This window comes from Ceratotherium simum, chromosome 28 (genome assembly GCF_057802395.1).
Source record: "Ceratotherium simum simum isolate JZ-2026a chromosome 28, ASM5780239v1, whole genome shotgun sequence".
NCBI classification, from domain to species: Eukaryota; Metazoa; Chordata; class Mammalia; order Perissodactyla; family Rhinocerotidae; genus Ceratotherium; species Ceratotherium simum.
In genome coordinates, this window is record NC_141927.1 from 20,697,569 (window position 1) to 20,725,549 (window position 27,981).

The 27,981-nt window shown below is 35.2% G+C and overlaps 1 protein-coding gene across 36 annotated transcripts in view; it reads right to left on the bottom strand.

Moving 5' to 3' along the window:
- PCM1 (pericentriolar material 1) overlaps positions 1 to 27,981 on the bottom strand; it is a 90,328-nt gene that overhangs the window by 7,237 nt on the left and 55,110 nt on the right. For 17 of the 36 annotated variants that reach the window (XM_087418411.1, XM_087418429.1, XM_087418404.1 and 14 more), the window contains 12 exons: positions 24,014 to 24,178; positions 21,695 to 21,751; positions 18,884 to 19,056; positions 18,403 to 18,534; positions 14,037 to 14,157; positions 12,338 to 12,493; positions 11,949 to 12,085; positions 6,919 to 7,053; positions 5,039 to 5,236; positions 3,098 to 3,160; positions 2,680 to 2,815; positions 2,224 to 2,384 (listed from right to left, as the gene is read on the bottom strand). In XM_087418411.1, coding sequence (XP_087274537.1) covers positions 2,224 to 2,384; positions 2,680 to 2,815; positions 3,098 to 3,160; positions 5,039 to 5,236; positions 6,919 to 7,053; positions 11,949 to 12,085; positions 12,338 to 12,493; positions 14,037 to 14,157; positions 18,403 to 18,534; positions 18,884 to 19,056; positions 21,695 to 21,751; positions 24,014 to 24,178 — 1,634 coding nt within the window. Of the gene's footprint in view, positions 1 to 2,223; positions 2,385 to 2,679; positions 2,816 to 3,097; positions 3,161 to 5,038; positions 5,237 to 6,918; positions 7,054 to 11,948; positions 12,086 to 12,337; positions 12,494 to 14,036; positions 14,158 to 14,553; positions 15,046 to 18,402; positions 18,535 to 18,883; positions 19,057 to 21,694; positions 21,752 to 24,013; positions 24,179 to 27,981 lie in introns of those variants that run through there. The other 19 variants (XM_087418423.1, XM_087418424.1, XM_087418433.1 and 16 more) reach the window with 5 other exon arrangements.

The window sequence follows — 27,981 nt, forward strand, 5'->3', positions numbered from 1 at the left end:
TAAAAATGGGAGATTATTATTTTGGAGAAAGTGAACTAGTGAGTCTTAGGCCTGGGGGCCACCAAAGGGAGGGGTGGGATGTGGAAAGCACAAAAGAGGACAGGGTAAAGTGTCATAGTGATAACAGAAGGATTTAGTGCAAGTCTGTATAATGGTGGGACCCTCAGCCCCATCCCCACATCTAGCCCCAGAATACCAGCAGCCAACGAGGTATACTCTTGGGCAGGAGGATACTCGAAGACTCTTCTTTGGAGAAACTAAAACACCCCAGAGAAAAGACTTAATAGGTACTGACATTCGAGAGTTTCTATCAAAAAGCTAACTGTCTACCCAGGCGCCCTACAGTGAAGCCCAAAAGAACTCCAACCAGCTTTTTGGTATATCATTCTTTAACATAAACATCAAAGGTACAGCAAACATTTGAAGAAAGCCTTCAGATGGATAAAAGAAGATAATGGTTTCAGTAATAGGGTGCTATAAAAAAGTAACAATCAGAAAAGAAAGTCTTTAGAAATTAAAAATATGACAGCTGAAATAAAAATAATTTCACGTAAGTATTAAGGTCAAAGAAATCTCCCAGAAAGTAAAACAGAAAGATAGAGCAATGGGACAATAAAAGAAAGCAAGGAGAAAATCAGAAGATCAACCCAGGAGGGTTAATAATGTCTGATAATATTAATTCCAGAAGGAAAGAAAAGAGAAAATGGTGAGGAAGAAATAAAGAAAATAAAAGAAAATTTACCAAACTGAAGGACATGATATAGATTGAAAAGACCCACTGCGTACCCAGGACAGTCAGGCTTCACTTAACGATGGGGATAACTCTGAGAAATGCATTGTTAGGCAATTTCGTCATTGTGCAAACATCTTAGAGCATACTTACACAAACCCAGATGGCATAGCCTACTAGACACCTAGGCCATATGGTACTAATCTTATGGGACCACCGTTGTATATGCGGTCTGCTGTTGACCTAAACGTAGTTTAAGTCACTAAACTACCACTAAACGTAGTTTATGTGGTACATGAATGTAATGTGAATGAAAAAAGACCAGCAACAATGTATATCATTGTAAAATCTCAGAGCTCCAGGGGGAAAAGATTCTGGAGTGGGAAAGAAAAAAAGATATATACAAAGGATCAGAACTAAGAAAGGCACTGGTCTTCTCAATAGCAACATTGAAAACTAGAAGACAAGGAAGCAGTGCCTTCAAAGATCTGAGGGAAAATGATTTTCAACATGGAAGAATTAAGATTTTCCTAGACATACAGTCTCAAAATATTTATCTTTTATGCACTCTTTCTTAGAGAGTTACTGGAAGATGTGCTCCACCAAAATGAGGTAGAAACCAAGAAAGAGAAAGATTGGATTCCACAGTGACCTAATTAAGAATGACAAGATTCCCAGGCTAGGTCTAAAGAGCCAAACCTACAATGGAGCAGGAGGGGGAGTGCTTCAGGAAGGACAAAACTGAAAAACTGGTTGATGTAGAAAATTCTACTGAGAGGTTTATACAGCTATTGGAGGGTATAGCAAAGAGCCGGGTATATGATCAAAGAAAATAAACAAAAAATTGAGAATTACTAAATTCAGGTGAAAAAATGTACAAGCCTAAGCAATAAACAATATTTGCTTAGTTCAGCAGTCAGTAATGTTTACACAGTTTGGTTAAATCTAAATATTTGGTTAAATATAGATTTAACCAAAAGATATAATAAAATGAGGAGGATAAGAGGAGGAGGTGTAAGTGACCTAAAAATCTTTACCCTACTATAACAGGAAGTCCACAGATAATGTCTAATACATAAATGAATAAATACACACACATATTATTTAGAAATATGGTGGTAAATAGCAGAAGAAATCATACAAAGTGTTGTCCCTGGGACAGGATGAGATGGGGAGGTAGGAAAGGGAATGACATACTATTTCCATGTATGACTAGGAAAAATATAAAGATAAATTAAGAATTCACATCTTCTGAAGTAATCTCATAGTTTTTAAGACTTATTACCAAAAAAAAAGATTACAGTGCTTTTAATTTAAGCAATGCTAAACACAAAAATAAACTAGTGTTTCAGATTTCAATAAGGATATTAAAAAGGTTTGTATTCATGAAAATGAGAATGGGGAAGCTGTAAATTCTGACATCTTTAAAAAGGATCCACTTTTAGTAGTTAAAGTAAGACTTGTGGAAGATGTGTTAGTCTCCACTGGGATACCTGATCATCATGTTCATTTTCTTCTGTAGTTTCAGTGTTAGCCTGAAGTGAAGTCTGGACATCTACAGGTCCCTCTTCAAATTCTTCTATTTCTTCATCCTCATTCTCATCTTCTCCACTTCCGTAATTAGTCAAAGCCTGAGTTTCAGCTTTGGACAAACCTAAGTTGATTAATACACAATTTTTAGTTAATTTTCAGCACTTAATAATAGCTGCCATTTATTGCATTCCTGCATTGCGCAAGTGCGATACCTACAATATCTGAAATCTTCAAAACAGTAAGTACTAAAAAATTGTCGTGCAGAAAGGAGAGGTGATTTAGTCAGGGTCATACTGGAATGCAAATTCAGAGTTGTTTGACACCTAATTCTTTATTCATTACACTCCACCAACCTTTTCAATAAGTGACTTATAAAGAACTAATGTATAAACCTAGCAGAGAGCCTTTAAACTTACTAATAGACACTGGACATTCTTCACTTTCTTCATCTTCCTCTGGATCAGAAACATCAGATCTCACATTTTTGGGACCATTACCATCACACACCTCCGAAGTGTGAGTCTGCTTAACTGTCTCAGTTTCATCCTTGTCCTAGCCACAAATAAATTTGAGTAATTAATTCCTTGAAGTACATTTTAAAAAGGTATATAGTAAGTCTATCAGAGAAATTAATAATAGTCATTATCTAATAAAAAATACACAGAATCATTTTTGACAGTTTAGTTTTGTTTTTAAAAGAAAGTAAAGGTTTGTCAGAAGAAAGGGCATTTGATGATATACTTTGCTCTCAAACATTAAGGTAAAAGCTGTTAAAATTATTTAATCTTTTGTTTCAAAAGCATTACTTTTAGGCACAAATTAATTAGCACATACTTTGTCTTCATCATCAATTTCTCCAGCAGGTGAGCCACGATCTCCTTCAAGAATCCTTTTGGCCTATAAGCAAATCAATTAATCAGAATTTAGCAGTAACCTCTCAGCATTACATTTAGGTATTCAATAAACTAATAAATGCTGCATTTTCTGACTATCATCCAAAGAGTTAAATGCTTTCTTAGAAACGTAGATTCGACTTTTATTTAAATCTTTTAAATTAACAAAACAAAAAGCAACACTGCCTACCTGTCATTTTCTTTGATATATATGAGGCATCTCAAACTTACTAAATCCAAAACAAAAATCTTGATTCCCTTCCTTCCAAAACCCCATCCTCCTTCAGTCTTCCCATTCTCAGTAAACAGCCCTTCATTCACCCAAATGCTCAAGTCAGAAAACTAGGAACCAACCTATGCTTTGCTTTTATTGCCTACATCTAAACCATTAGAATGCCTCACTGACTCAGTCATCAATATGTATCTGTTGTTGCACACTCAAAGCTAAGACACATCATTTCTTACCTGGACTATTCCAACAGCCTTATAACTGGTCTCTCTGCTTCTATCTCTACTCTCCTGTAGAGAGTAACTCCTGTTCAACAGACAAATCTTTTTTTTTTTTTTTTTGTGAGGAAGATCAGCCCTGAGCTAACATCCATGCCAATCCTCCTCTTTTTTTGCTGAGGAAGACTGGCCCTGAGCTAACATCCGTGCCGATCTTCCTCCACTTTATATGGGACGCTGCCACAGCATGGCCTGACAAGCGGTGCGGCAGTGCGCGCCCGGGATCCAAACCCGGGCCGCCAGCAGCAGAGCGCGCGCATTTAACCACTACGCCACGGGGCTGGCCCCTAGACAAATCTTTTAAATTGTATATGAGAGCTTGTCACTCCTCTACTTCAAACTTTCCCATGGGTTTCCATCATGCTTAGGGTAAAATAAAATATAAGGTCCTTACCACTGTTTCTAAGGCCCCATAATTTGGTCTTACCTACCTCTGTGACCACATCTCCTACACTCTCACTTCATGTAATGTGTTCCTGCCTCCCTGGCCTTCTCTCTTCTCCAAACTGCTCAATCCTGCCTTAGAGTCTTTACCCTAACAGTTCTCTCTGCCTGGAATGCTGTTCCCTTTGATCTTGACTATAAACGTCTTGTCTTTCAGGCCTTAGCTCATATTTCACCCCCTCAAAGAGCTTGTGAGACTGCTCTAAAGTAGCCTTTCCAATCCTTTATTAAGGTATTATTCTGTTTCATTTTCTTCAAGCTCTTAGCAATAGCTGAAGTGATCTGAAACTTACTTATGTCTAGAATAAAAACATTATGAAAAGTGTGAAATAGATGGCTTCACATCATTTACTTCAGTTTCAGGAAGAAGGGTTCTCTCTTTCTGTTTTTGGTCTTGACCTGCTTTCCCTCTCATGATTCTCGAGTATCTAGGAAAAAGCCTCCTGGATGCCTCAAGTTGAGGGAAAAAAAACCTATCCAATTTCATATGTCATCAAGACTAATTTAACAGGAGATAAGAAGCTACAGGGATGTGCAATCAAAGTCCTAACTAATAAACAAGCATGTGTGTTGGCTGGGGTGATAAATACTCCTGGGCAATCTATTGGGGCTGGCAACAGCCACGGCAGGCAGCTGGTTGAGGACTAGATCCCCGTCCTCCTCTCTTCTTTGGAAACCTGAATAAGCGACAATATTGTGAAGTGGATATCTGACAATTCCTGTCTGCATTCCTGATTTTTCAGTCACTGCTGTTACTCCAGAGATTCAGTATGTGGCTAATATACATACTGATTTATAAACCGATTAACTGATATTACTAAAAAAATACTTATGCTGAGGTCAAGTATGATTTTAGTTATTATTAATGATCAATAACTATATTTATATGCTAATTATAACTACTCCTAAAATCAAAATGAATGTCATTTACCTCTTTGGCATAAGACTGTATCACTCCAGCTGCTTCTATTTTCCTTTTGCATCTCTGTTTAACAGTTATACTATTATTATCCAAATCTTGCATGAGCTTAAAGAAAGCCAATTCATTAAACAACACTTCAGATATCTCTACAAGAAGATCTTCTCCACAGTCTTTCAGTTTTCTACCAGCAAATTTTGCCAGTGAATCCTATTCAAAGATAAACCAAATAATTTTAAGATTATATTAAACTTCAGTTGTGAGTAGAGGAATACAGACGATTAAGAAGTTTAAATAACAATATTCACCTAGGGAAAAACCATTATATTACTTCAAGTGAACAAGTCTGCTATATTCTACACATTTTTTATAAAAACTGTTTTTATTTTTCTTTCTTCCTAAAAACATGGACTATGCCATTTAGCAAACAGGCAAACCACTATGATGTTCAATGTCCCTCTCTCCCAAAACCATCTTATCTAGCACAATCATGAAAAGAAGTACAAATGCTGGATGACTTGTGAAAAAAACTTCATTTCATAAAGTTTTGTAAGGAAAAAAAATACAAGAAGATAGTAATTTAAGCTCTATCTCATGAAAAATTTTCAATACTCTGGGCAAGATGTAATGTAAATTAACTTTCATTCTTCATGTAGGTCTCCCTGTGAAAAAAGCAGTCAGGATGAAAGAAAACAGTCAGATTTTCTTAGACTTCGGAAAAAAAAAAAATTCCTATTTCCAAGTTAATACTTTGGAATCTGCCCGCAATTATAACAGCAGGCAAAACTGAGGAAGGACTGGACTGCATAGATCTTGATAAACAAAAATATTTAAATTATAGACAATTTCTCTTTCAGCCTGATTCTAAAATGGAGGTACTTCCCACTAGCTAATTAAATTTATAAAACTCATTTATCTAAAATTATCCTAAACATTTTTAAACAATGCATAACAACACACAAGTCTTATATTCCTTACAAATTACGTGTTAGTACAATTAGATTAAATAGAGCCAGGATAATTTAGAACCCATTATTGAATTTATACTTTAGTCTTAATAAAACCAAAATGGAAAATTACAGTGATGGAAATTTACATCAAGCCTAGGGTTTTAAAAACGTTAACAAAGTGACAATACTGTGTCTAAAACCAATTTAAACACACGAATAGGAAGAAAGGAGAAGTTTTATACGAAAATTTTGTAATTAAGATGAAAAGAAAAATGTATTTTCTAGTATGGAGTAACAATATACATCGCTGAACTACCTCAATGGGAAAACATACGGGTAATTTAACTGTAAAGATATTTATCATATGGAGTAAGTAAGGTATCCTTACTTAACATAGTTCCTTGGCACTACTGGCATTCCACAAGATGCTAGTACCAGTTCCTCCTTGTCTACTGTGACAAACAAAATGTCTGTAGACACTGCTAAATGTCTCCTGGGAGGCAAAACTGCCGCCAGTTGAGAACCACTACCTTAACATAATTTAAAGTTACTATAACGGCTTAAGAAGTCTCTACAATCAATAGCTGGTTTCTGGCTTGTAAAATTTCCCAGATTGGTAAAAAATTATTTTAGAAGATATCACAGAATACTTTCTAAACATTTCAAACTTGAAATGTTCTTATTGGGTAGGAGAAAAATCAAAACAAAATTACTAGAGTTGGGACACACCCTGGAGGTGATCAAGTTAAATAAAGACACAGGCCCTAATACAATTTTTTTTTTTAACCAAGTGAAGGAATAACCTAATAAGTATTAAAATGTCGTCTCAAATGGATGTTAGAATGAATACCTACTTGAATAAATTGTGTAATACCAGAAAACTGCAAAAAAAAAAAAGAAAAATCCTAACCAGATGGTACATACTGGCAAGTCAACCCTTACCTGTAATATACTTCCAAGTTGTTTATGAAAGAACTTTACAAACTCTTTGCTCTCATCATTTTGCTGGGTAAGGGTCAAAACCATGCGTCTTACTGAAGTTAGAAGTTGAGAAGAGCATACTTCATCCATGTGCTCCTGAGAAAAATCCTAGTTGTTAGGATATAAACTTACCTATTGTTAAAAAAAATATTACTCCACATAATATAAGATTTTATTTTTCTTCTCACCTTTCAGATATACATCTTCAAATATTCGTTCATTAGAAGAGCTAACTCCCACTCTACACACATTAAGAGGTTTGCAAATTTTGACTCACCATAGCTGATAAGAGACAGTAAAAGAAACTAGCCGATTCAATACTTTTCCTCACTTCCTTTCTGTACCTTCAGGAAAACTACTTATGTGTGCCATAGTTTCTATATTGCCTGACTTATCTGCAGTTCAGTTCATTTCAACTCCTCTTAAACCATACTCACCTTCTACCCAACTTCCTCTATGTTATCTTCTAACTCAGGCTTTCTCTATCTTGGCACTATTGACCTGTGCACTGTAGGATGTTTAGCAGCACTCTGGCCTCTACTCACTAGATGCCAGTAGCACCCTCCACTCCCCAAGTCCTGACAACTAAAAATGTATCTAGACATTAAAAAATATTTTTAGGGTCAAAATCACCCCCAGCTGAGAACCAGTGTCCTAACTTTCTTAACAAGCAAGGATGTGCAAGCTACACAATAATCCAATTCATGGTTAACTTTCTGAAGTGAGTCCATAAAATATCCCTCTCAAGTAATCTCAAGGTTCTAATCCCTCTTCTGCTACTAAACTCATTTGGGCAGATTCTCTAACCTTTACTCAGATAAGTTTGTGGGTTTTTTTTTTTTCCTATACAAATGTGTAAAATGAGATGGCCAAACTAGATGATGTCTAAGTTCCCTTAAATCTAAGTATTTAAGCTCATTTTTTAAAAAGTCATGTGTCAAGGCAGGCAATTAGGAAAAAAAAAAAAAAGACAGTAGTCCCCTGTCTTCAAGGGATCGTATACCAGTGGGAGGAGTCAGATATAGGAATAATCAATCCTACAAGCTCTGCACTGCCCAGTAGATGATGCTTTTTAACTGCAGGGACTGTTTCCTATGCGTCACCTCACACAGCAGCTAGCTCACAGGAGGTGTTCACTACTTCCTGAATAAATAAATATCATAAAAGAAGCACACACTTGGTGCTATGTAAGGAGCTGTGGTAGCATATTAGAGGCAACAACCCATATCTCTGAAGAAAGGATATTTTAGTCAGGCAGAAGAGAGTGAAGGTATTTTATATTTTTGATAGCAACAACTTGTACAAAGGGCTGATATGTGAGAAAGTAACGGCAGGGAGGGGAAATGCTGAGTAACCTGAAGTGAGTGTACCTAGATGGAGTGGTGAGAGACAAAGTTGGAAAGTACACCAGATCCAATGGTGGAGTCTCTTGAAGGCTAAAGGGTTTGCTTAATAAACATTCACTCCCTGCCTATTATGACAGGAAGTCTATGCAAAAGATAAGGGTATGCTATTCGAGAGAAGGGAGTCAAACTGACTGCTCTTAGGGGAAAAATCCATTTTTGACTCACTGGTGATAGAGGGTAAGAGAGAGTCAAGAAGTCTGGCTTAGGTGACTGGCTATGATGCTGACATTAACAAAGAAGTTCTATAATCCTACCAAAAGTCAAGATTTGAAGTGAAATGAGACATAATAGTTAAAATCAGATTATTAGTTCTCATTTTGTTGGACGCAGAAACTTTTTGAAATGCTTAATTTAGTAAGGGCATCCTTATAAAAGAATATCACTTAAATCAGACACAAAATAGTAAATGCAATAAAATTTCCTGAGGATGGTTGCCTTCCCAAAGCATAAAGCTAAATCATTTACATTTTTTTAACCCTTAAAAAAATAACTGTACATGTCAAATAGATATTACTACCAATATACCTGATTTAACCAAAAAAGACGTTTAAAAGTATTTATCGCATTACTCATGATAAAATGGAAATGTAAAAGAAAAAAGGCAACAATATGTTATTATCTATGCCTAAGATGGAAGCAAGCGATAACTTATACAGTTTAAATCAATTCACTTGAGGCAATGGTTTCAAACTCTTAAATTAGCATCTACCTATCTATAAGAATACATACATATTCTTATAATTTATAGGAATATAAATATTATTTTTTGGGAGGCAAATACATATTTTACAAATAACAGGAGACAAATTCACTGACTAATTGGTGAAACTGATGTATTTGTCTTATCTCCTCAAATATCCTTTATCTGAAGTCGTGCTTGGGTGAAAGTACTAAGAGATTTAGAAAGATATTATTCTAGCAGGGAGATATATGCAAATAATTATGATACTTTGTCATAAGTGTTAGAATAAAGGCATGTACCAAGTATCCCAGGAGCAGTGAAGAGAAGGAGGACTTCTGCCTGTCAAGACAGGCAAAAATATTTGGGCTGGGTCCTGGAAGAATAAAACTGGACAGAGAAACGGTGGAAGGGCATTCTAGGCAAAGGAAATAACATGCGCAATGTGCCTTTTTGAACAACGTTAAGAAAGAAACAAAGTATGTGGGAAGGAATCGTTAAGAGGCTGGGACAGCTGTAAAGGTTTTATGAGCGATGCTGAATCTGATCTGGATCCTATGGGCCAGTTGTTCTCAAACTATACTTCTTAGAGCCCAAAGAACTTGATTAGTTTGAAAACCACACCTGAGGTTTGAAGGGGCCATTCATTTATTAAATTCATTCAACAAATACTTCCTGAGGGCCTACTATATGCAGGTACTGTAAGACAGAGACCACACAGATTCATGTCTCTGACTTCACGGGGTTTACATTTTAACGGGGAGACAGACAAAACAAACAGGCAAATGTTAAATAAGTTAGAAGGTGACAAGCACTATAGAGATAAACAAAGCAGGTAAGGAGTAGGAGGGGATCTGGTCACCAAAAAGGTAACATTTCACTAAAGACTTGAAAGGTTCAAGGGAAAAAGCCATGCAGGTATGTGAAGAAGAGCGTTCCAGGCAGGAGTATCAGCAAGTGCCAAGGCCTTAAAAGTACTAGCAACGCTAGCAGAAGAGTTGAAAGATTAGAAGAGGAAGCAAACAGAGACAGAAAGACCATTTAGGAGCTGTTTCAGTTGCCCAGGAAAAGGCTAAGCTTTTCAGTTTTTACATGGAATAATCAGGCATAGACAGATGATCCTATCTCTCCTCTTGGCTATGAAGCCTCTTCACAGAAAGCAGTTTCTATAAGTGCCTTCTCAAAGATCTCTCTTCTCTCAAAATATTCCAAAGAAAGCAATGACTTCCACCGAGGTAAGAAATATAAGTGTATGGAAACAACTTTCTGTTGTCAGTGTCTACCACATTGACAAGTCCCAAGTAGGTTTTAAGAAATGAGCCCAATGACATCATATTTTGTAGGTTCCCCTAACTGAAGGAAAAGAAAAGACTGTCTTTTCATTTCTAATTTTTAGAATTTCCATTTTAAATTAGAATGTAAAACAGTGCCATCTCAGAAAAAATTCCTGTCTTTACATTCCATTGCATGCACACTTCTTTCTCTGCCCTATTCATTATTATTAAACAAAATTAATAGTACTGCTTATCAGTCTCATACTCTTACTTTTGGTAGGAATACACATGATTAACCTTTCTGAGGGACAATTTAGCACAATGTCTCAAAAGCCTTAAAAACACTCATACCCTTAGAGGTAGAAATTCTAAGAATTATTTCTAAGGAAATAAAAACTGCATATATATTTAAATTTAGCTAAATCATTTAAGTATCGTTTATAACAGTAAAAAAGAAACCAGAATAAATATAAATGTTTAACAACAGGAACTGATGAAGTAATTAATAGAAAATTCTGTTCTATGAATACTCAACCCTCACAGTAACAACCTACATAGCTAACTACTGGCAGTCTTACTTGGTCAACTCTGGCTCTCCCTCTTTTGCACAATCTCTAAACGTTGGGTCACCTGGTCCTGAGCACCAGTCCTAGGCCCCTTTCTCTTACCTAGTGCCATGCTCCAGGTGACCCTATCTACCATTAATAGGACCTCTTGATTTCCAAAATACAACCCAATTGTCTACTTCTCCACACCCTTGTCTAAGCCACTATCATTTCTCATCTGATCTCATTGCACTACTGACTCCCTATAAAAATTCTCCACAAACAGACTTTGTTTCTCTCTTGCATAAAACCTTCTAGGAGTTTCCCTTCGAACTTCAAAGTCCTAATTCCTAATCATGGCCTATGATGTTCTACATGACTGACTCCTACCTCCCTCTCCAACTTCATCTCACACAAATTTCCTACAACCACACAGGTCCTTCCTCCAGTTCCTTCAACATGCCAAGCTAGTTCCTACCTTAAGACCTTTCACCCTGTCTGGAGTGATCTTGCTTTAAGTTGGCCCCTTATTCACATCTCTGCTTAAATGTTCCCTCTTCAGAAGACTTCTCTGACCATCTAGTCTAAAACAGACACCATTGTATCACCATATTTTAACTCTCCACATGGCACATATCACTACCTGATATACGTTTACTTATATGTTTTATATTTACTTTTTTTGGGGGGCTCATATTCTCATCCCAGCATGTAAGCTCCACGATAGCAAAGGCCTTGATTTATTCACTGCTATGTCCACAAAACTTGGCACAAAGTAGGCATTCTACAAATACTTTTGAAGGAATAATGAATGAATATTGTGTAACCATCTGAAAATATCCAGTAGAAAAATAGTGATGTAGAAAGATGTTTATGATATATGGAAAAAGTAGAACACACATACACATGTAGAGAATATTATAGAAAGGCTCACAAAATGTCGACAGGGGTTATTTCTGGGTAACAAAATTATGGGTGATTTTTTCCATTTTTACTTGTATTTTCTGAATTTAATACAATGGAGTCTTTTGTACAAATTAAGAAAACAAAACACAAAGTTTATTTATTTTTAAAAATTACTGCTTACCTTCAAAAAAGGAATGACTTCTTTCATAATTGCTTTAATTTGCCGGTCCAGCTGCTGAGTATCAATTCTAGGACATGGGACGGTAGAAACTTCACTTAGAGGTGGTTGTGAACTATGATTTTCAACAGCAGGAGTTTCTATTTTTAAAAAGAAAATGAAAGATTAGTAAAATAAAGTCTATGACATTATACATGTGCATTTATGCAAAATTCTAAAGAATATTAAATTCTGATGATTTTATGCTAAAAAAATATAAAGAAATATCTTTAGTTTTAGCACCCCTAATAATTAAAAGCGATTAAAAAAACCACTATTATCCATCAGGTGAGGCTTTTAATTTTCTATATTTGGAACTATGATTTTTACTTTTCGTCAGTTCAAGAACACACCTTCTACATTATTAATCGTAGTTGTGGCAGCGGCACTATCTTCATCTTCAACAATCCAGGTATATCTTACATTTGTGTTACTTTCAGCCTCAGTCTTCATGCGCTCATATTCCCTCATTCTGGCTAACGCTTGATCTAGGTGAATGACAGTGTTACCTGCATATGGAACAGAAATATTTCTAGAAGACAAAAAAGCCAATTTTTTCATGTATTCCTCAAAATTTATTAATAAAAAAATAATATCTGAACATAGGGAAGAAAAACTAGCTTTAACAAGTTCCAGATACTGTACTATGAGTTGGGCACTTGGCATACATTATCACATTTATTTATTTAATCCTTAAAATAACCATATAAAGTGGATGAAAGTACCCTCATTTTCAGGAAACTGAAGTAACCTGCCCAAGGTTTCACAGCCAGTTAAATGTAGGAGCAGGGATTTGAACTCACGTCTCCTAGACTCTGAAGTTCATATTTATTTCATTACATCATGTTGCTTCACTTAAATAGTACAACAAAAATAAATTCCAAAACGTGGAAATGCTGATGCAAACAATCCAACGTTAACACAGCAATTAAGGTAAGGAAAAGGCCTAAGAATGAGCTTTCCCAATTCTACTTTGTCCACTTCGGACAAAGCTAGCGGTGAAGGATTGTGAGAAAAAAATCAGTAAATGAAACAAAACAGGTAGGACTCAAAGTCACTTGGCAACTGAGGAAGGGTACAACTACGGGGAAAACAGTTGGCCACAGAGTGATTTTTCTGTATAACAGGATGAGCTCAGTAAAGACTTGGTAGGTATTTACCCAGAAGGCAGCTAGGGCTTAGAGTCCTCAAGAATCAGTATAAGGCAAAAGGAAAAACTTACTGCTTGGGAAAAGGCAGATACCTAAGGATAGGGCAAGCCTTGGCCCTTTCCTTTGTAGTGGAAAAATGTCTTTGAAATCATCTAAATCTTGTTCTCATCACATGAACACCAGAATAATGAGACATTAGATTATTGTATCAACCAAGTGCCCAGGAGGTCTGAAGGACTGAACACTCAGGTATCTTTTGATAGGTTACAGCCTGGAAAATGAATCAGGCACCTATACATTTTTCTTTTCCCTAATCTCCTTTCCAAATTTAGGACTCCGTTTTTTTCCTCTGAGTTACGCAACCCTCTAAAGCTTTTTCTGTTTTACTACTGATGAAATACATGCAATGTGCCATGCCTTAGAGTTCCCTGGGTTTCTCACTACAAATTATTTATGCTAAGAAATTTCAGTTCTTAACCTCAAATTATGAAGTTAACACTGTTACTGAAAATAGATTGGATGAGGCACGGCTACCTCTGAATTTTTCCCATCGATTAACTTAAGGAAGACCTTAAAGGATGACCTTTCCCTTAAGGGAAGGAAAACTACCATTTTCTCAACTTGTATTATGCATGCTAGAAAGTTCTGCATATTTCTCACAAGAACATAGCAAGGAAAATAAGATCCCCATTTCCTTAGTATACACCGAGTCAGGAAAGTCAGATGATTTGCCCAGGGTCAAAGAGTTAAACAGGAGATTCTTGAATTTAGACTGAAGGATAGACTTTTAAGTCCATGTTTTTTCAACCACATCTCGCCTTTCTAGACTTTTGTTTCCTATCAACGCAATTCAAAGACTGTATTAAAGTCGTATTCTAAGATTATAAAAAATTCTGCTTACCTAGATCATCTGTGGCAAAAGGCTCAAAATTTGACGATACAGACATGACGCTAGCATTATCAGCATCATTTCGCTCACTTATTTTATGTGTCTCTCTCTCAAAGTTCTTCTCAAAAGTTTCCTAAGTTATAGTTTAAAAAAACAAAAATCACTAATATTTCTTTTAAAAATTTTATGATTAATATTAAAAATTTAACATAGAAACTCAGTATTTGCATAAAACTATACACTTAAAATTGTGATATAACCAAAGTTATAAAAGGTTGAATAAAGAGTCACAGAGAACATTAAAATATTAAGTAACTTTGCAGAACACCTGTCATTATATAGATGAAAATACATAGAGTCAGCTACTGATTAAATTCTAACTAGGAAAAGTGAACATTTTAAATTAGTTCTACATCCTCAGGAAAATTCTCCTATCTCCAAACTCTAACAGTGTCTATTACCTGACTATGATATATGGTTGTCTCATATCAGAAGAAAAACATGACAGCATCATTCATTTTTTTTTAAATCAACTTTATTGAAATACAATTTACATACAACAAGCACCCATTAAGTGTACAGTTTGATGAGTTTCGAAAAAATATATCCACCCATGTAACCACCTTCCCTAAAGACAAAGACCATTTCCATCAGCGCAGAAAGTTCCTTTGTACCCCTCTGCAGCCAATCTCCACTACAGCCCACTCATATGATTTCTATCACCACAGATTAGTTTCGTTGGCTCTAGAACTTCATATAAATGGAACCATTCAGTATATACTCTGCAGTGTCTGGCTTCTTTCACTTAGAATCTTTCTGAAATTAATCCATGTTGTTGTATTTCAGAAGTTCATTATTTTTTAATGGCTGAATAGTATTCCACTGTATGGAAATACCACAGTTTGTTTATTCATTTATCCGTTGATGTTCCAGTTTGAGGCTATCATGACAAAAGATGCTATGCACACTAGTGTACAAGTATTTTTGTGGACATATGTTTTCATTTGTCTTGGATGAATACCTAGAAGAAAAATTGCTGGGTCACATGCCAAGTTTATGTTTATAAGAAACTGCCAAACTGCTTTCCAAAGTGGTTGTACATTTTACAATCCCACAAGCAGTGTGAGAGTTGCAATTGTTCCACATTCACACGAACACTTCTTATTGTCAATCTTTTTAATTTCAGCCTTTCTAGCGGGTGTGAGGTAGTATCAAGTGGTTTTAATCTGCACAATGGCCATTACATAGTATCTTCTTTCATGAAGCACCCGGTTCAAATCTCTTGCCCATTTTTTATTGTGTTGTTAGTCTTAACCACTGAGTTGTAAAAGTTCTTAATGTAGTCTAGATTCGTCATTTATATAGTCATTTGTCAGATGTATGTACTGAGATTATTTTCTCCTAGTGCTATTTTTTGAAAAGCAGAAGGATTTTATTTTTATGAAGTTCAATTTATCAATTTTTTCTTTTATAGTTAGTGCTTTCTGTGTCCTAAGAAATCCTTGCTTATGTCAAAATCACGAAGATTTTCCTGTTTTCTTTTAGAAGTTTTGTAGTTTCAGCTTTCTCAGGACTTTTTCAAATTATTTTTTGTGTACAGTGTGATTAGGGGGGAGTCTCACTTATATTTTGACTGAAACTCATTTCACAACAGTGTTCTTTCTCTTAGCTATTGATCTTTTAAAGTTTTCTCTTAAATTATGAATGAAAGGTATGTCCCAGATTAAAGGAAATTCAGGTATTTTTGTTGCTCCTTCAAGTAAGACTTGAAGGTAGATGTGCTTTCGCCATTTATAGCACCTGGAGAAGACGAAAAGTGTTTCTTCCTCTTCCTAAACCTCAATTCCTCACCCTCCTTGACTTATAATTCCCAGATGTCTACTTTTACTCCTCTCTTCCTGGGGCACAGACTCTTGAACACTCTGAAATGTGTGCACAAAAGATCCATAAAAGGAGCTCAACGGTCCTTGGCCTAGAAACATGGAAAATGAGATTCTATATCTGTCCAGTACAGTAACCACTAGCCATGTGGCTGTTTAAATTAAAATTTAAAATTCGGTTCCTCAATCCCACTAGCCATATTTCAAGTGCTCCATAGCCACATGCGGCTAATGGCTACTGTATTACACAATGCAGATATAAAACATTTCCATCACTGTAGAAAGTTCTACTAGACAGTATTGCTCTAGATCTGTGGGTATGAACACTGGATGTTGTTAATAAAGGGAAGATGTTGACATTAACACTGAATTTAAGTTTGGGATGAAAAATTTAAAAGTAATGCTAAGTATAGTTATTGATGCCAAGTCCCTGCAGTTATGGACTGAACCTTTGCGTTCCCCTCAAATTCATATGTTGAAGCCTTAATTCCCAATGTGATAGTAGGAGGTGGGGCCTTTGGGAGGTAATCAGGTTTAGTGAGTGTGGAGCCCCCATGACAGCATTAGTGTCTTTTTAGAAGAGGAAGAGACACCAGAGCCTCTTCCTACTGCCACGAGAGGATACAGGGAGAAAGTGGCTGCCTGCAAGCTAGGAAGAGGGCCCTCACCGAGAAGTAAATCTGCTAGCACCATGATCTTGGACTTCCCAGCCTTCAGAAATGTGAGAAATAAACATCTGTTGTTTAAACCATCCAGTCTACAGTATTTTGTTGTTACCAGCTCAAGCTCAGACACTTACTTATTAAGTAGTACAGTATTTTTAAATTTTATGTACCTTGAAAACCTTGTCAGGTTAACTGTATCATAAATTGTAGCTCAATTTTCAAAATTTGCTATTGATGGTGCAGACCAATGTGCTCAAATCTTTTAAAATAACTGAAGTAATACTGCTTTATATGAAATTTGGATAAAAAGGGAGTCACTAGAGCTAAGGATATAAAATTACTAAAAAAGATATCTAAGAACAGACACCCTTCACACTCTCTATTTTCAATGCCTAATAAACTTTAATATAACCTAATATCTCCTATTTTGTATGTTTACAGATGGACCACTTTTCATTTCCCATAGAAAGGAGTACATAATTTTCAATTAGGTGTAACAATCCCACTTAGCTATTACTTAATTGATATTTGACATTGTAAAGTCAATTAAAACCATGTAGTTTTTAGACACAGGTTTCTGTTCATAGTAGTATAGGAGGTGAAGCCTGGTGGAGAAAGGTTTTAAGCAGAAATGATGATTTGGGGAAGTACTGTTTTAAACATGAGTATAAGTTAAAGAGCAAAAATTCAGAAAAAGTCCTCAACAGTTGTTTAAGGAAATTACTAGTCATGTCACTTAATGAATGGCATATGTTCTAACAAATGCATAGTCAATTTTATCACTGTGTGAACATCATAGAGCATACTTAACACAAACCTAGATGGTATAGCCTACTACATACCTAGGCTATATAGTATTAATCTAATGGGACCACCATTGTATACGTGGTCCGTCGTTGACTGAAACATCGTTATGCGGCGCATGACTGTATACGTGAAGAAGAGACAAGATGATCTTTTGAGAAAACACTATCTTTTCAGAAAAAAATTATAATGTTAACGTATCAACAATGGGCAAAACCACAGTAATATGCTTCCAACTCTCTATCTACAGCATATATTTGCTAATCAATTATGGCACTCTTATCCATGGATATCCAGGTGCTACAGCCGGCAAAAAAGAAGGATGTATTTGCTATCCCAGGACCACATATAATGTTTTACAATAGAATCAGGGCCTGGACCTTTAAATAGGTGATTTCCAAATACCTAGCACTCCTCAGTATCCCAGTAGTTTGCCATTCAGTCATTTAATCACCTATGTGCTAGGGAGGTGATATTTGGAGGATGCAGTTTATTGAAAATATACCATTTTCTTCACCATTTTTTTCTATTTCCAAGTCTTTTTTACTTCATTCAAAATTTTCTTCATCAATTTGAATACATTAAATCACCTTTTTTTCCTGGATGACTTTCTTTTGTCTAGGCTTCTCTTCTAACCCAAAGACCTGATTTGTCTTGTATTTATTTATTCAAGGGTTCTTACTGTCATCTGATTGCTGTCTGCTTTACTAAATGCCTTTAATGAACACAACAAATTTTACTGAATGTCTGCTATTAGTCAACTCCTATGTTGGGCAATGGAGATATAAATACAGCTATTTTAGACCTTATAATCTACCATTTTTCATAATTTTTGGTGTTTGACTGCTGCCATACTTTGATTGAGTTTTATACCTCACCTCAAAATAAAGTAATGCATTACACTCAGCTTTCTAAAAAAGCTAAAAACCAAATATATTAGGTATACTCACAATTCATAACAATCTATTTAACTTTTGTTTACTGCATACTGAAATTATGTCTACATTTCATTAATAATTATCAGCTTACATCATCAGTAGTAGCAAGGCTTTCACTGGGAGTAAGTTCTGAGTTTGATGCTATCCAAGTACCAGAATTCACTGACTTTACATTTTCCCCTTCTTTTTCATGGTTCTCAGAAATATGTCTGGATACTATGTCCTAAATAAGGAAATAAGATAGTTATTTATGTAAAACATATATGTTTAACCACAAATTTAAAAGCAGAAGCAGATAGAAGAACAAATTTAATACTCTTCATCTCACAGGTTAAATGTGAGGAAGAAATAACATTAAAGATAAAATACCAAAAAAGTGCTCAGAAAAAGACTTTAAAAGCTACTTAAGCTATAGAAGAAGTTTTAAATAAAATGGCAAGAAAGCACAAAGAAAATAGATCAAAATACATATGCAACAAGAAGACACTTCAGTCTAAGAAAGCAAGCAGATATAATGGTGAATAACAGCGATACCAGATAGGGCAGGAAAAAGAATGCTAGGTACCAGATACCTGCAATGCATATAAAGCTCTCTGTCTCAAGTAGTCTGTGTTAAGCAGCTGAAGCTCATGGAAGAGTTCAATAAGAAAATGTGGACGAGATTCATTTTGAGAAATTAACGTAGCTACTTCAGAATAAATAGTATCCCGCAAAGCTTCGAACATGGAAAAATCACTCCCAGTTTCTGGAAGATATAAAAGATAAGGAAGTTAATATTGATAAACTACATTCCTGACAATTTCTTATTAACTTGTATTATTATACTCTCAGCTTTAAATTACTTAAAAATCAGAATATACTTAATTCTATTTTAGGGCTTTTAAGGTAGAAAAAGAATCTTAAAAATATCAAGATACATACTGAATAGTAGAGAAACAGTTAACTGCATGAATAGCATTACCTAGCATTACTTGGAGCATACTTATTTCTCAATAAAAAATTTATACACTTCATGGGAATAATCAGTGGAATTCTTTCAGCACTTGAATGAAATAAGCTAAGTGTAAATAATTTTCTGTTTTTGCTAATACAAACTTCGTTACAGAAAAGAAAATTTATTTTGTTAATATTGAGAATAAACTGAATGCTGCCAATAAAAGCTACTATTTTAAGGTCTATCTAGTAAGGTCTACTAATTCTCAAATCTCAGCTATCATGCTGTATTGATGAAAAACTGAATTTGTAACAACTATAATATAACAGGACAATTTTACTATAGTTTCTTACTGACATACTAAATGTTGGAGCAGGCAGTGACTCAGCTGAAGTTTTCAGTTTCACAGAATCTAGGCATCACTATTATTTAGCAACAATTCTGCTGTATGTATTTGTTGATAACACAGAATTATCACCCTTAAAGGTATACAGTCATATCCTTATTTTTAAGAGTACAAATTACGAACTGTTCCCATTTTGAGTTCTCTAGAAAAACAAAAAACCTCCAACTGGCTCTTCTAGCTATCAAATTCTGTAAACTTTCTAGAGCAATAGTAGAACCACAAGGAGTTAAATATTCAAGTTCCACAAAAACCAGTGATACGTTTCTAAGAAAGGGAATTTAAAATGTTGAGTGTTTTAATATACTGTGCTTTCAAATAAATATGCAAAGATCATAAACATTTAATTCACTTTTTGCACGAGAGGGATAAGAAAATTTGCAAAACCAATGGAGTCTAATGAAAAAGCTTTCCACTAATTTGCTAAGTTAACATCTTCAGGTCTCAATTTCCACAAGTATAAAATAATAATAATGATAAATATGCAACTTCCCTATCTTGCCTCAGACATTTATGAGTATAAAATAAAGTGATATACTAAAGTTCTTAGTAGTTTTAAAATGTCCAAATGTGATATATATTACCACAAAAATGATATTATAAGCAGGAACCAAAATTATCTCTGTAGGAAATCTCTAATTATAGGAAAAATCCAGATAAGATACGAATTTAAAAAAAAATTTATTTATTTATTTTAGTGTGTGTGTGCGTGTGTGTGTGTGAGAGGAAGATCAGCCCTGAGCTAACATCCATGCCAATACTCTTCTTTTTACTGAGGAAGACTGGCCCTGAGCTAACATCCGTGCCCATCTTCCTCCACTTTATATGGGATGCTACCACAGCATGGCCTAACAAGCGGTGTGTCAGTGCGCACCCAGGATCCAAACCCAGGCCGCCAGCAGCGGAATACGCGCACTTAACTGCTATATGCAAGTTTTCGATTTATATACTATATTGTGTAGTCTGACAATAGTTAATTTACAAAATGTTTATTATTTCAAAAATATAAGAACAAAGCATATTTAATGACATCTTTCATACCTCTGCATGTGACAAAATTCTCTCTCTAAATTATACTATCATTAAAGATTAAATTATTCCCAAATAATGAATTATGCCAAACACATGCTTCATCCCTCCCACCTGCAATAAAGGTGGAAAGCTTTTGCCAGTTTCTCCTCCTGGACTAAAATGCATTAGTTTAGGCTAGAAAAACCCTTGCTCTCAGTCAGGTTTCTCTGCTTCCATCTTGTTTTAATCCTGTCATTTTTTCTTTTCTTTAGGGAGTTCTTTTCTTTAGGAAGTGCCACTGATATATTCACCTTTGTCTGTGCTAGGTCCTTGTTGTTCTTCTTTAGATTCCCCTAATGGTTCATAACAGCCTTTTATTTTTTACTCGTGCATAGTACAAGAGGCATTACAGAATATTTACAATTCTAAATCACACAGAACCATATTTAATGAAAATACATAGTTTACAGACAAAAATAGCATCTTGGAATCTTTGTAATTTTCCATGATCTTTATTTATCAGGGTCTTTGCATGTCATAGTTGTTTTTGTTTAATGGTACGTTTGTTTATTTTTTTATAGATGTTGACTGGTAGTGAAAAATAAGCAACTACAACAGAAGCCATACACAATACTTAACACTGTAAATCAGAGCTAGGAATAAAAATAACTATATTTTTGTTTCCAAAAAATATTAATGCTCTTAAGCATTTAAGACATACAAAATAACTTCAAACAAAACACTAAATTATAAAAAGGTTTTCTATTACCCATATGAATGTGTTGGTTATGTTACACACACTAAGAGAAAATGAAAACAAGAAAAGCGGCCAATTTTACGAATCAAGTGAAAAACTATAAATGAAAGGCTTCCGAGTTGTATGAGTATGAATTCTCTTTCACTTATACAAGCCAAATAACATATATACACTAAGCTAAATCTAAAAAAATAATCAGAGCAATAAAACTAAGGATTTTTAGGACCAATGGAAAAAAATTAACAAAAAGTGGACACCAAAACTAAGCAGATTGTTACCTGGCGCTTCATTGCATGCATTTCTGTTAGACTGCTGTAGTATTCTCCTAGCATGTGCTGTAGGAAAGGGCAGACATAAGGATGAACATAAAATGTGTATGAATAGTAAAGACAGGGTCTATAATATGAATAAGTGAATGAAAAAAGAAATAAGCAAATTTCTTTAAAATTGTTTGCCTAAACTGTCACCACAAGGTATGGCTTACACTCTATTTAAAAATAATCTCATTAGGGAAAATATCAAGATTTGCTATAAACTTCTATTAATGGGATGATGACTACCATAATAACTTCTACCACCCACTCCTAGAAGCATACATATCAAGGTGAATCTCCCACAACTCCTAAGGGAGAAGAGGACTGTATAATTCAATACTAGCAGTCACATATGCTACACTCTAATAATCATATAACAAAAACTATTACATGCTACAAAGAATTTTAGAGTGATGGTTAAAACTAAAAATAAGTCTTTTAAAAAAGTGAATATGTAAATACACACAAAGGTATAGTCACACTATTCAAACATTTTTTAATTCACCAAAATTCAACCATTATATTTTTCTAAGTGACAGTAATAAGGTCTGAAGTACTATGACCAACTACGAATTATTAAGTCTTTCAATTTAGTGCCCTGTCCCAAGCTCCACTCAACTGTTTACTCTTTGAAGATATCACTATTGGATAAAGTTAGTGAAAGGAGATAAATATTATACTTGGGTAAAATGCTGGGGTCGAGACAACAGAATTGATATTTTTGCCAAAAGGATCCTTGACTCAACAGGAGACCAGGACTGAAACTTCAGCTCTACCATTTTCTCGCAATATGACCTTGAGGAAGTCAAGGTCAAAATACAAATAAATGTGATGTTTCTTTTCTGATTATAAAAGTAATAAATACTCATGACAGTTTTAGAAAATATAGAAGAGTTTAAAGATGATAAAATCACTATTAACATTTTAATGCATTTTCTTTCATTTTTTTCATCAGATTTTGCTTTAAACATAGTTGGAATCATACTGTTCAGACAACACTAAATCCCAATATTATTTTCACTTTTGTTTCCTTAGGATGGATGCCTCCAAGTACAATCACTGGGTTAAGGGCATGACTTTTGAAGCTTTCCAGAAAAACTGTACCAGTTTATATTACCGGCTCTTTATAAGTGTTGGGGAAAAAACAGGTACCCCCTCTGACCATGTTTCCTCATCTGCAAAACGGAAATAAAACCAATTCACAGGATTATGAGGCTCAAATGAGATGAGTAATTTGTTTATTTTATAAACATAAAGCATAATACAAACGGTAGTTGGTAATACCACTTTCACCAAGGGACTTATTGACAACTGAAAACTGAGAGTCTATATTTACTGTCTCCCTCTCCATATTTCTTTGAGATGTACTTATTCTTTATAAATCAGGAAAGTACTAGTACTTATTTAAACTAAAATGGTGGCAAAGACATATGACTCCATTCATTCAATAAGCTCTTACTGAGCGCCTACCATGCGTCAGGTATCACGCTAACATTTAAGATACTAATATGAAAAGGTGTTATCTGCTGTCAAGGGACTCAAAAAGGCGATACTGACACAAAGAGGTAAATGCTGTATAACGTGATACAGGCAACAAAAGAGGTTTACACAGGCTACAACAGAAGCCAAGAGGAGAAAGGGAAACCTACCCCAGCTTGGATTTGGATGCAATTTCAGAGTAGCAGAATTACGATTTTATTTAAGAGTCCAACAGAGAAATGGGCTTACAAAGAGCAAAAAGGACTTGAGGCAGAAAAGACAGCTGCTGAGATAACAAACAGCAAGACAGCTATGGGAATACCTCAGTTCAGCGCCAATGCAAGAGTAAAGTTCAAGGCAGAGAGTGGTGAGAAATAAGTCTGGAGAGGCAGAAAGGAACCAGATCTCTGCTGGCCAGATATGTTACATTAAGCATTTGGACTTTCGCCTGCAGGCAGGGTGAAGGCCGAAGGTTTTAAGCAGGGGAATGATAGGATTTTATATTGAATTATTCAAATAAAATTTTCAGAATTCCAAATTAGGATTTTCCAAATTATAGTCAGCTATACTTTTTTGTTGGTTTAGAATTTTATCAAAATGTATTAAAAACTGGTATCACAACAATAAAAAATATTTCCAGTTTACATTTCTTGATATCAAGGAATGTGTACTGTAATCTCTACTATAAAACCTTGGACATGATAGAAAAGTGGGACAGACCAAATTTAAAACTTCTTTTAAAACAGCTTTTCAAATCTAAAATGAAGAAGTCCTTAAATTAAAGCAAACCAAAAAAGAACATACCTGAAGATATTTCTGTAGACCTACTATATTTTATTATTTTATCCAGCTGCTCATGATTCTTTCTGCTGAATACTTTTGCTTGAACAGGCTCTTCAGTCTGGGCTGAATGTCTGTTCCTACTTTTGCAAGGTTCACATGTGCTAGACATACTGGCACTTTCATACCCTTGAGTAAAAAAAGTGACAACTGTTATCAGTTGCAACTAACTCAAACTGAAAGGGAAATTGATTTCCATAGTGAAATAGTACAGGTAACTCAATTTAGAATGCTGTGAAGGCCAGGTATAAACAGAACACAAAACAGTAAATAATATGCCTTGGAGATCATCTTTGCAATAACCTCTGGAAGCATGAGGCAACAGTAATAAATTCTAACACTTCATTGTCCTTTTGATATTCGTCTTAATGAGTAAATCCCAATTCGAACTATATAGCAGACCTTATATGACCCAAATTCTCTACTAGACTCTAAGTTAACAATTTTTCAACACTAGGAAATACAAGAACGAGTCACATCCTACCTATATAAAATGTCCATAACAGAGAGAAGAATAATGGGCATTCAACAGTCAAATATGTCTGCTTTCTTATTATACTTTTTGTGTAGCATGACTTGGTTTAAAAGGTCATAACCACCCACAGGTTATACCCATATTCTACTAAATTTTCCTTCTAAGTTTTGTTATTTTTTTTACATTTATTTTGGTATATGGCACAAGGTAGGAATTCAACTTTATTTTGTTCCACATGAGTTGGTTATACCTACTCTTTTCACATTGAATTAAAATGCAACTTTGGTCAATATATTGAATCTCCATATTTTGGAGGTTTTACTTCTGGGCATTCTATTTGTTTAACCTATCTATTCCAATGCCATTTTCATTCTTTTGGCCACAGAAGTTTTACACTATGTTTAAACATCTGGTAAGGCAAGTCCTACCTAGCTTCTCTTCTTTTCTTGGCTATTCCTGGACATCTGTCCTTTCAAATATGCTTTGAGATTTTCCCCTACAACTTCAAAAATAATCCATGAGGATTCAAAATGGAATCACATTAAAAGTATTTATTAATGTGAGGAAAGTTGATATTTAATAATTTTATGCATTTTCATCTAAGAACATGGTTATGTTTTTATATTTATTTAATCTTGTTTCACGTTCTTCAAAAATATTCTATAGTTTTTTATAGATCTAGTACTTTCCTTGTTACATTTATTCCTAAGGATTTTTTTCCCCAGTAGCTTTGGATACTACTCTAAGAAGGGTATTTTCCCCCACTCCCATTTCTACTGGGTTAATTACTGTGATAAAGAAAAATATTTGCACACTTCTTTCATAAGCACGTACTTTACTAGTTTACTTTGTTAACTGAAGTAGCTATTCTTCAGTGTCTCTTTGCGTTCTCTTAGAAAAAAATATAAAATTTGTTTTCCTTCTTTTCCAATATTTATTCAAATTAATTTCTTGTCATAATTGTTTCCAAACAATGTTAAATGATGATGATGGTAGAGAGACAATCCCTGTTTAATTCCTAATTTTGACAGACCTATCTTTGGAGTATTTTCATTTACAGTGGCGTTTGTGATTGGCATTAGTTAACAGCTTTCACTGTATTTAGACCACTGCCTTCTTAGGTGTATTTTACTTATATTTTTCATTAGGAATGACGTCAAATTTTATCTAATCTACTGCTATGATTATATGACCTCTGTCCTTTAAGGACAGATTATATGTCTTTCTGTCTTTGTTGATATAACAAATTACGCTGACAGATTTCCTGATAATGAATCATGATTATATTTCTGTAATAAACCCTACTGACAACAGTCTAATAACTTTTTTATATATTCACAGATTAAATTTGCTAATACTTTTGCTTTTGAATTTATATTAATATGTGAGATTAATCTATTGTTTTCTTTACTGAACTATTACCTCTCCTTTCACATTCCCCCACATAAAGGTGTCCATTCTGATTCCTTTGTTGTTTCTGTAGTTTTCCTCAGACAGCATACACCAATATCTTGCTTTCACCTTAACGGGCGAAGGGTCTCTTGTCCAAGTGTAGGATTCTTGAGTTGCAGTCCCTTTTTGTCTGTGTATAGATGTTATTTCACTTTCTTCTACTTCTTGTGTTGTAAGAAAGATTGTCTAATGTCAGTTTGGTTCTTTTTCATTGTACGTAACCTGTTCTTTCAGGCCGGAAGCTTAGAAGATTTTTACTTTTTCCTTGGAATTCAGGAATTTTACCAGAATATACATGGGGAGGGGGGCATGTATGTGTGTGTGCTTTCCCCTCTTGTCTCCTGGCTGGACAACAGCTGTTTTGATCTGCAGTCTCGAGTCTTGCTTCATTAAACATTCCCCTTTATTATTTAATTATTGCCTCTATGCCGGTTTTTGTTTCTCCTTTAGAACTCCTTTATATCAGACCTCCAAGATTTGTCCTTAAGCCTCTAATCATTTTCCTCTTGATTCTACATCTTAGTACTTTTTGCTCTGTGTGATGACATAATTCTTCCCCTCGATTTTCTAGGCCAATAATTTGAGACTTAATAGCATTCATCCTTTTTTTCAAATAATCTAAAGATTAAATTTGAAAATCCTTTTTTCTGGTTCAGAAGAATTTGCTATAATTCAATCTGCTTAAGTGTTCTTATTATTTTGTTCAAGTGTGTATTTCCATCAATAGATCTGTTTTTACTAGATTTCACCTGTTCTAGTGGTCTGCTTCTATGTCTTCTCTCTGGCTGCTGGGTCCCTTTTACATACACTGTTACATTCACTGGCCTCGTTACCACTCTTACTTACCCTTAAAGCTGGACCCAACTGCTGGGTAGCTTTAATGGCGGCATGCTGACAGTGGTTGAAAGTCTCACTCCTAGGGTGAAGCAATGTTCTGGCTAGAAAGTGATCAGTCTCCCATCGATATAAGAGGAAGGCTCTGTACTGCTTGGTCTCCTCAGCTGCAAAGGTAAATGCTCTCCCACGTTCAAGGTAGGGAGGATGCCACCTATCTGTTCAATGATATCCCTGCCCATTAGCACCTTGAAGTGGCAAAAGTCTGCTACTCTTGGGAAGGAGGGAGGTGCCAAGAATAGGAGGGGTTGCTCCTCTGACCAAGTTTTCTCCAAGAACCACAGAGCTCTGATCTCCACCCCAGGGACTCTCTGAAAGAGCCAGCAGAACCTAAAACCTTGTTGCTTACATCCTCCACATTACAGCAGCTACTCTGCTAATAACAAATAAGTTCCCAATATACTGTCAATTTACTCTGTGATATTCCATCTGGAGTCAACCTTCCCTTCCTATTTCTAAGGCCATCACTCAAGTTAAGACTTCATCAACTCATATTTAGGTTCCTGGTTTCTTCATTGATCTCTTAGACTAAAGTCTAGCCATTTTCATCTATTCTGCACAAAACTTACTGGAAAAAGAGGCCTCTTGGTTACTTTTGACCTTCACATAAAACAGGTTCAGCAATATAGGGTACGACTGCCAAAAGTAATATGTAAAATGATGTGATTGGTAGTACTACTGCTCGTTTAATTAACAGCAAAGTTTTTTTTTTGTTGTTTTTTTTTAATAATTTTATTTATTTATTTATTCCCCCAAAGCCCCAATAGACAGTTGTATGTCATAGCTGCACATCCTTCTAGTTGCTGTATGTGGGACGCGGCCTCAGCATGGCCGGAGAAGCGGTGTGTTGGTGCGCACCCGGGATCCGAACCCGGGCCGCCAGCAGCGGAGCGCACGCACTTAACCGCTAAGCCACGGGGCCGGCCCGACAGCAAAAGTTTTGATGAAAATAATTTGAACTACGTTATTCTAACCAGAACACTTATACAAATGAAATTAAGCTTTTGACTGCTGTTACTGAATCATGTGAAAAGTGCTGAATGAATTCTAATCAAAATTAAAATATACATTATGTGGCATACACAAAACTTGCTTTGGAGAGTCCCAGTAG